The sequence below is a fragment of the Lycorma delicatula genome, chromosome 8, assembly GCF_047948215.1.
Source record: "Lycorma delicatula isolate Av1 chromosome 8, ASM4794821v1, whole genome shotgun sequence".
Classification (NCBI taxonomy): Eukaryota; Metazoa; Arthropoda; class Insecta; order Hemiptera; family Fulgoridae; genus Lycorma; species Lycorma delicatula.
The window spans coordinates 32,617,581-32,628,085 of NC_134462.1; the positions used below are offsets into that span (position 1 = coordinate 32,617,581).

Genomic DNA, 10,505 nt, shown 5'->3' on the forward strand with positions numbered 1-10,505 from the left:
TATTTTAAATTAAGTTTTGTGTATGTAAGCTGTGCATCAGAAAAAAAGCCACGTGACGGGAAAGCCATACAATTGTGTTGTCAGCTGTTTTATTTTAATATTTCTAATATTATGTATATATATAATTCTATAATTTTGAAATAATTTTTTTAACTGTAAAGATCTGAGATAAATTTCATCGTTTTAATAATTTTAAACTGTAATAAAAAAAAAATGATGTTGAGTTAAAACCGCCTTGGTGCCATACCTTGGTTTGGTGTAGTCCTTTATTCTGTGTATTAATTTTGCTGGTTCATATTTTGTGGTAAGTAAAATACATTGTTCAGTTATGTCTAAAGAGTATATTTTCATAAATTATAATGATCATTATATATTAATGTATTTCAGATTGAATTTAATCTACGTTACATTGTTGAAGAATATGTGTAATTTACATGTTAACTGTATGAAGTGTAAATTTTGACTGAACTATTAGAATTGTAACACACACAAATGAGTTTTTAAACGATGGTAGAGACTGCCAGAATCTAGTGCGGAGCTGGCATATATAATGTACATGGAGCCGAGTGAATCGTTCGGAGCCATGTCTTAACAAATGATATATATATATATATATAATATAATAATATAATATATATATAAATATATAATATATATTTTTTAAATTAAATTTATTGTACTATTTTATCTGTTTTATAATTCTAACTTATAATTTATAATTCTTTCTTGTAATTACATTGTAGTTTTATAATTCTTTCTTTTGTAGTATGTAGGGGAAAGTGAACGTGCAGTTAGACAGTGTTTCATGCGAGCAAGAAATTCCCAGCCATGTGTAATATTTTTTGATGAGTTAGATGCACTTTGTCCTAAGAGATCAGAATCTGGTGATGTAAGTTTATTTATAAAAATAAAATAAAATTTTATTTTAAATATTAATATTCTATGATTATAGCTAGTGCATCAATTATGTCTTTCATATGATGAGAAATTGAGATACATACATTGGACAATGTAACTGTGAATCTGCTGTATATTATATATACTCTTTTGAAAGTACTTAGACTTATTAATTTACCTGAGGAAGTTTTATGTAAGAGTTAGTCCATTTGAAGTGTCCCAAAAAAACATAGGCTGGACCAATTAAAAAAAAATTAAACTTAACCCACTTGTATCCTACATGTTTCAGGACCTTAAAACAATTCTTTTTTAATTTTTTATTTAAGCAGTTTTCCTGTGGCAGCCATTTTTGTTACTATGCACACATCTATTTTGTGATTGTAAGGGTTTACGGAAAAAGTCATAACTAAAAAACTATTGGTCCTGGAAGAATGAAACAAAAAGCAATTTACTACATTTTCTAAAGGTAAGAGATTGGTCCAGTGGTTTATTTACCTCTCTTCTTTCTACGAGAAAATTACCAATAAAGTTGAACATGAAAAACTGTGATATCTCACTTTGGTAAGTTTTTTTAAGAGACGGGGGCGGGATACACAGTTTGAATTATTTTTTTATATGTGGGTATGTGTTAGTAATTTTACGATAAATAAACAGATGTTTTAGGTTTCCTACAACTTTAATAAAATTTGTGTTTTTTTTAACTATCCTTTTTCATCTTGTCTGTAATTGAAGTTAATTACAGCTATGTTTGTACTGTAATATTTTGGTTAAAACTTATAGTTTAGTACAGAAAAATTTCCTACTGTATTAAGAGATAACATAACAATTGTTTTTCAGAATGACCATCACATTGAAAATAAACTTAAAAGTAGATACATTTTTTTAATTTATGCTGAAACCTATTAAATATTAATATAACTAAACCTTAAATAAATATTACGTAATGAATGTGTAGGTATTAATTAATATACTTCAAATTTATAGAAGTTATATAACATTAAAACTGCTTTATTAAGAATGCAATTTATTATGATTGGTAGAAGTTTTGTATGTAAACACAAGATTTAATATGTTTTAAAACTTGATTATTTCTATCAAGTAGCGTGTAAAATAAAAATCGTTAAAGCAAGCAATTTTTATTTTAGTCATGTACACTGCAATTGAACTGAAAGTATGCATGATTGAAAAAATTAGCTTACAAAGCAGCTGATTAACTAACTGGATTTTCTAGTTCTAGCCAGAAATACCTTTTGTTTTACGATGCAAATAAAGGGGTAATATAACAGAAAATCTTAAATGTAGTGTATTTATTGGTTATACTGTATTTTGATCTAAATTCCAGTTATGCTTTTTTTTTGCAAGTGGTGATGATTGTATGAAGCAGTGAAATTAATTGATGTGTTGATGTGGGGGGGGGGAGATTGGTTACTTTTCTTGAGGGATTGTCGGATTCAAATTTTTAGACATATAAGTGAAAATAATAAAATATTGATGGTGAAGATGAAATAATTTGTCATGTTCTGGAGAGTTGCGATTGATAATTCCTGGTGAAACATTAGCCATTAATTTTATTTACACTTATTCAAAATAATGGATGTCTAGAATTGTGTATGTAAAATAGTGTGCCAATAGGTTATTGGTAGTATTGTCTTTGCTACAGGGTGGTTCCAGTATGCGTGTAGTAAACCAGCTGTTAACTGAAATGGATGGTGTTGAAGGACGCAACGGTGTATTTATTATGGCTGCCTCAAATCGACCAGATATAATTGATCCTGCTGTATTGAGACCAGGTCGTCTAGATAAAATATTATTTGTTGGATTACCTTCACCTTCTGATCGTGTTGATATTCTTAAAGCGTTAACTAAGGTATATACATATAATCTAATGTTATTGTTATAACATATACATACATATAGTTATTCTTTTAACTGATATTGTTTGTTTAAAAATGTTAATGTTAATAATAAAAAATGTTAAAGAAAAAAAATGTTAATGTTATTGTTATAATTATCTACAATCATTTTAATTGTGATTATTGATTGAACCATTAAGAACAGGGCTTGTATATCAAAATCATCAATCTTGGTTATTCTTATTTGTATAATTATTGATGGAATAAGTTGTATATGAAATTACTTGTTTGTATGTGTATCATGGACTGTTAATAATTATAATGTTCTGTATAATTGATGGAATATTTCTTAGTAATGAATATCAGTTAATGTAAATGTTTATACATATTTTTTAAAAGTAATGTCTATTTTGAAAAAAAAAAATGAAGAGATTTTATACTTATGCATAAAAAGTACGTTTCTTTACTACTTTTCTACATAGCTGCCTTCAACTTCAACCAATTTTTCATAGCGTTCCACTAGCTTCATTCCCTCTTCAAGAAAGTCTGGTTCTCAACAGATACTACTCCAATATGGTTGCAGCTTCTGTCCAGCTACTCCTTATCACTGAGAACTCAAGCCCCCACACCATCGGCAAGGTCTCATTATTCGTAGAGGGGGTACGTGCATCTATATTTATAGTGTATGTAATTATATGCTATCATTTATAAAAAAACCGAATTAACTGTCGCATGAGTTCATCTTACTGTCAAATGGACAAGGTTTTTATTAAGTACAGGGTTGTTTATGCTTAGAAATAATAACGTTATGCATCATCTAAGATATTTTATACTCTTATATTTGTTATACTTGTATGAAAGAAATTAAGAATCAATTCTTTTCATTTTTTATGTGATCCTATGCAAAATGTAGTACTTTAGGCACACTAAGTTCCTTCTCCATAACATGAGCATGTTCATAAGATCATTTAATACAATTATGACAATTTACTTAGGTCATTTATTTTTAAGAATGCTTTATTAGACCATATTACTGAGTTAGAGAATTGTGTATCTGTTTCATCACAAATATCTTGAAAAAATGCCACTCTTTTGTCAAAATCTTCATAAAGTGCATGAAGGCACTTTATGATTGGTCAATGACACTTAAACGTCAACTGTTTTAAAATCTTTCCTAAACATATTCTTAGTATTTTCTGGGTAATGGAAGCCTTTTTGGTCGATGCATCAAGGTTCTTTATTAATTCTGTAAAACGGATAGTCTGTTTTCTAAAGTACAACTAGTTCTACGCCTATCTGATTGTGGAGCATCTCAATTGCCTCTCATATTTCCAGATTTTATGTTCAGCTTTTGTAACTGTTGATGAGTAAGTAGTGGAAACTTAGAAATCTCGTATGGAACTTCTGATTGACATAGTGGTATTCTTACTTCTCCATAAACATTTAAGCATAAAAACTTGTTATTTTTTTTAGTACTAAAATTCTGTTATTCCAGTGTAGCTAATCTTATTCAATTAAAGCTAATGAAATGGTAATTATGCCAACTGATTAGTACAATTACAAAACAAAAATTTAAATCTCGATTTGGAAAACTGACTTAGCTCACTGACCTAGATTATCTGAAGGTTAAGTAGTCACTGTTTACAAAAAGAGCTTCTTGGTCCGTACTTGCTTTTTTCAAAGAATTTTTTTTACATGTGTATAGATTTTTAATATTCCTAGAAATAATTTTTACCGTCACATAATTTTCACGTTATTCATGTGGTAATACTATTAATGAATGATAAATGAAAATTATAATTAACTATAATTTATAGTTAATTAAGATTTCAGCATTAATTTTATCATTTTTATTTTCATTTAAAATTAGAGAAATCTAATTTTCATTAACTGAGAATATGCTTAATTTAGAATTTAAAATAAATGGAAGCATTAGAAAAGGAGTAGGCTTTAGGAGCTACGAAAACTGTTCTGTTTCAGATAGATTACATTATTGACTAATTATAGCCTTAAAAATCTTTCCCTAAAGTATTTGCATTTAATATTGGAGTACTTTTAAACTGTGATACCTTGTGTATTTATATACATATACACTATTGAGTTTTAATGTATCTTTATCACTTTCTCATATAGAATGGAACCAAACCGTTAATACACGAAGATGTTAACCTAGAGACTATCGGTCATAGTGAATTGTGTCATGGTTATACTGGAGCTGATCTCTCTTCACTGGTACGTGAAGCTGGTATGGAATCATTGAAAGAGTATATGGCAAACAATGGTGCAGGACCTGTTTGTGTTGCTGCTAGACATTTTATGGCTGCTCTGCAGAAAATAAGGCCATCTGTATCAGAAAAGGTAACTTGTTTGTATTATTACTCATTACTTTGTTGTTTAGGTAATTGATTTCTAATTTTGGTTAATTATTAAAAGTTGAATTATGGTTTTATGAATGAAAAGTGTTAAGACAAAGAATCTTCAGTGTGACATAATTAAACCTAAATATCTTATTAAGGTTAGTAAAATGTCCTCTAACTTATTTTGTCATATTATTTACTAATGAATATTTTTCAAACTACCAACCTAAACAAAATTAGTTGAATTTTTTCTTTATCTTTATTTAGCAAAATACTGGTGTTCTAATCCCTTGTTCATGTTTATTTATTTTATATTTGCTTTACTAATGTGAAGAAAAAATATTAACCCTAAAATAAACTTAAAAAGACATGATTATTGATTATTACTTGTTTTAGAAATTATGCTACTTTAAAGAATTCTTTATATATGAAGTCTTGCCATTTTTCAAGCTCTTTTATATTTAAAGATAATTTTTTTGCTGACTTCTTTCTAGCTTAGAAATGTTAAATGCCTAGACAGTTAAATGCCTTCTAAAAAATAAAACTTCATGTAAGAAATTCATTATAAAATTTAAGTTTATTTCATATCTTTTTTTTAACTCCTCATTTTAACATTCAATAGCTTATGCAGAAGTGTTACTAAAGTTATTGATTTTTTTAATTACACTGATAGACAAAAAAAAAAATGTTTCTTTAAGTGTGATAGCATTTCTTGAATTGCTTTTTTGCATACATTACAGATCTGTGAATACAATTTGTCTGTCACCCTATGGTTAAAAAAAATTAAGGGAAAATATGGTTAAAATCTGTAAAATTTTTAATTTTGCATGGTCATACCTGTATTAGAATGATTTTGCTGATGCTTTCTTTTATAAATAGCCTCAGGCACATCCCAAATGAATTTCCAACAGTAATCGGCTAGCATGTTAGTATTCCATTTCTCTTTATAATAGCGGCTTTCTATCACCGAAATGTCTTGGTGGAAACATTCACAGTGTTCATCACTTACGTCTCTGAGGTTATCTGGGAAAAAAACTAGATGTGAGTAGAGGATTTTCAAAGACATATTACATCCCATAATTCTGAATGAAGTAAGAAGTTGATTAACAATATCGTGGTAATTGTCGAATTTTTGTTTGCCCAGAAAATTTTTGCAAATATCTTTAAATGAAGCCCAAGCTGAACTTTCTACATTATTTAACTTTGAGTTAAATACATCATCTTTGACTAACTCTCTTATTTTAGGACTAACAAACATTCCTTCTTTAATTTTTCCCTCGCTTACATTCAGAAATTTCTGCCTGATGTACAGAAATCCAAGACTATCCTTCTTTATTGCTTTTACATAATTTTTTATTAGTTCTAGCTTGATATGGTGAGTGGGTAAAGATTTTTTCTGTTTTCTGGGGTCCTTAGGAGTCAGTTTGTCAAGATTCTCTGAAAACCAGATATGCCCAATTTTTCACCATACTTTCCCTTCTATACAGCTGTAGCTGCTATATAGATGGGAAAGTTAAAAATTAGGAAGAGCAGTTAGTACAAATGGGTAAACATAATTTTCAATTAAAGTGTTTTTTATTTGTGTACAACAGCTGGTGAGTGTAAATAACAAAAACAATAGAATAATTGCAATTCTTTAACATTTTTCTCAGGCTTTAACATCTTTCTCATACATGTTATTACTAACATATGTGAAATTTAACAGTGACTTACAGCCATAGAAGAAGTCCACTTCACTTTTTAATATGTTCTCTAAAGCTTTTATAAAAAAAAATATAGTTCAGGTGTGTTTAAGAATGAATGTCGTTAAGAGTAATTAGTAATTAAAGGTAAGTGAATGAAGGAAAGATGATGCCAGTTGCACTGTATGTTATGTAATATGCCAAAAGCAATGGGGAGCAGAAAACATATTTAACTGGGTGGATGGTGAAATCCACATCTGTGTATACAGTCTAGAACAGTGACAGATAAATTTACTTTTATTCCATGAATTAATATGTTTCTTATTAGTTTTATTTAAGGCATTAAGATATATTTCTTAACTGGTGAGGATTCGTTTTGCTTACCAGGTCCATAAAAACTTTTGTAAACCAAGATCTTTCACAGATAAAACATATTTTTCATTTATTTATTTTCCACTTTATTTGTGTTAGTTTAGTACTACGGAGGCTGTCCAAAAAATAATGATAAAAATGCCCTACAGAAAAAAAAATTTATTCAGTCTTAAAATGGTGTATGTGTAGAATAATAATGTTTAAAGAGTATTTTATTATTAATGTATTTATACTTAATATTTAAGTTACATCCTTTAGTGATTGATTTAGACTAATAATACAATTAGAAAGAAAAAATATATCATAAAAAACAGCTGTTGAACTCATCAACTTGAATAACAAATTTATATGCTTTTCATAAGAAGAAAGAGTTAAGATAGTTTATTTACCGTTATAAAGTTTGCTTTCAGCTTCTTAGTATGAGTTTGTGTAGAGTGATATATTTTTAATATTTTATTAATGAAAAAATACTTTTCTTGTTTTTTTTTTTAGGACCAAGAACATTATGAAAAACTAAGATCACAGTATGCTGTAATCCCACAAAATGTAAATAATATGGAAGTGTCAGAGTAAATTAATTATTTTTGTTTGGTAGGTATATTTTTATATTGAACATTTGTTTCATTACTTGGCTGTGTAGTTTAATTGTTTTATTTTTTAATTTAAATTAAGGGGGTAAGATTGTCTTAAAGATAAGAATATTTACTGAAGTGTACCATCGCTGATTTTTCTTTATGTTGCCAGAAAAAGGAATTTCTATCTGTGTCCAAATAACTTGATTTTATTTTTTTATTCTAAATTTTCAGGCAGTAATTATACAGTTAGATTTAAAAAGTTGTTATCCTGTTTTATTGACTTTTTTTTATTATTGTTACCTTTTTTTTAAAAAATCTTTTAATGTTACATTTATTATTACTGTTGTAATTTGCCATTAGATCGCTGTTTTATATGTTAAAATTATTTATTTTTGTTAAATTTTGTAGAAATTTGAAAATAAATTTGAATAAAATTTTGTTTTCCTGATTGTTTAACACAGATTTTCTAAAACTATAATGCTATTCTTATATCAGCTTGATTAGACGTTAATGTTTTAATGGCATCTGGCATTCCTACAAATTTTAACTGCACTAGTTTGAATTTGATGTCGATCATCAAGGTCTGCTAATTTATCAGATTGATTTTAATGATGTTTTGTCATTACAATTTATTTATATAAAGTATTGATATTAATACTTCTGATAAGGTTTAAATCTTTGCTGAGCCCTTAAATGTGATTGATTCTTTAATATACTAAAATGGACATCATTCATCTAAATTCTGTTAATTTAAACTTCTGGATAGTCAAAAATTATTTTTAAAAAAATTTGTTGTGTTGTCAAAAATGTTTTTTAGGTACTTACATATTACCCCGTTAACCATAATCATAATGATATCCCGTAACTTTGAAAATACTTCACAGTTCACATATTTTACATATTAAAATATAAGCATTATTGCCTAGAATTATAGATATAAATTAACCAAACTTAACCTACTCTCTAACCTCAACTAATTAACAGTAATATTTTGATTATTTAACTAATAAATAATTGCTATAATTACTGAACTTATTATTTAAATACTTAAACATTACTGTGTTAATTGTCAAGGTTAGCGAGCGTAGGTTCGTTCAGTTTGGTTAAATTATATCTATAAAATAAATATAGATGGTAATATAATGATTATATCGGGTAATATTATCAATAACACAAAAGTTTGCAATTTGTTAGTCGACGGGCTATAAGTACCAATTTTTATTATTTTTGTTTATCCCAGGATTAGAGAAGAATTGAAAAGTATCAGTTCATTAAAATAAATTTCTATGTAATCAGAAGTATTTTTTAATCCAGACTTAAAGTTAAATCCAATTGTAGGTAGGTTCAGGAAATAATTCTAATATACATTTTATTTTATTTTTCTCTTTTACTAGTTTTAGTTAAACTGATAAATGCTGCGTATTCTATGTAGATGTGTATTAAATGTTTTAAAATTATTATTTTCAATATATTTGTTTTGTTGTCTTTGTTCACAGTGTTCGACTGCTGCAAATTTAATCACTATTGGTTTAGAACTTCAGTGTGGTTTAGTTGATTTTTAAAGTGTAATTTTTTAAGATTTAATTTGAAAAGACTTATTAGTATTAAACATATTAATTTTAAAAATCGTTTGTAAAAAAAAATTAACGGCTTGTAGCTGTTACCAGCTTATGAACAGCTGTTTCTCATTCTTATTGATAAATTGTAAATATGGAATATACAAAATACTGATTTGTTTGATGACGTATCTTGGCCATTCCATTTTTTTTTAATTCCTTGTCATTATTTACCTGATACCTGATGTAAATAGAGTAGGTTGTAAAATGCTGTAGACATATGGGTAGTATTAAGGAAATATCAATATACACACTTCTTCTTTTCTATATTATTTTGTACATATATCTAATACAAAATGAACATACGTGATAATAATGAACGAGTAATATGTAATTGAGTAAAGTATTAACTGTGTAGTTGAAGAGAAGTCAGTCTTTTATGTGGAATTTGATGCTGTATAGCTAAGTGTAATATGTTTAATTAAAAATCTTAATTGTGTGTTTTTCTCTATTCACTTAAGTATTTATTTGTATTTATTACAACAAAAAAATATGTATTTTTCTATCAGTAAAAATGTACTCGGTACTCTTAAATTTTTCTGTGAATGTATTATTTGTTATTTTGAATGATAATGAGGTGATAGATGAAATGATTTGTAAAAATTACTTTTTAGATTATAATTGTATCTTCTTGTTTACCGATCTGTCTTAATTCATATATTAAAATTGGGATACGGTTTAAACATTAGAGAGATTGTTACAAACCCACCTTGGTCTTGGTTGGTCTTGTGGTGAACTCATCGCAAATCAGCTGATTTTGAAGTAATAAGCTCTCATTTAGAGCTTTTCAACAATATAACATAAGTGATACTTATTTTCATTGGTTCCAGGTTTATAGCCAAATGAATTTTAATTAATGAAATATTTGGATCGTACAAGAGGAAGGCACATGGTTCAAATCCGACCTCCTATACATAAATTTTTTTAACTTTTTTTTTTAATTATTAATTTATTAATAAAATTAACTTAATTCAATAACAATAAAAAAAATTAAAAAACAGAAGTTATTAGTGAAATAAAATTTTATACTTATCATTTTAATTCAAAATTTTTTACAGAGGTTAGTAATTATTAATAAATGAATATATTTAAATTTAAAAAAAAGATATGTATATGAAATTGACAATATGTATATGAACTATTTAAACAACGT

General features: G+C 27.1%; 1 protein-coding gene across 1 annotated transcript in view; it reads left to right on the plus strand.

Annotated features, from left to right (window-relative positions):
* The window catches only part of smid (nuclear valosin-containing protein-like smid), a 52,315-nt gene extending 42,425 nt beyond the window's left edge, over nucleotides 1–9,890 (plus strand). Inside the window, exons 12-16 of the mRNA XM_075373798.1 lie at nucleotides 767–889; nucleotides 2,558–2,764; nucleotides 4,884–5,108; nucleotides 7,654–7,752; nucleotides 9,233–9,890. Of these exons, the coding sequence (XP_075229913.1) occupies nucleotides 767–889; nucleotides 2,558–2,764; nucleotides 4,884–5,108; nucleotides 7,654–7,734 (636 nt within the window). The 3' untranslated portion in view covers nucleotides 7,735–7,752; nucleotides 9,233–9,890. The remainder of the gene's footprint in view (nucleotides 1–766; nucleotides 890–2,557; nucleotides 2,765–4,883; nucleotides 5,109–7,653; nucleotides 7,753–9,232) is intronic.
* The last annotated feature ends 615 nt before the right edge of the window (nucleotides 9,891–10,505 follow it).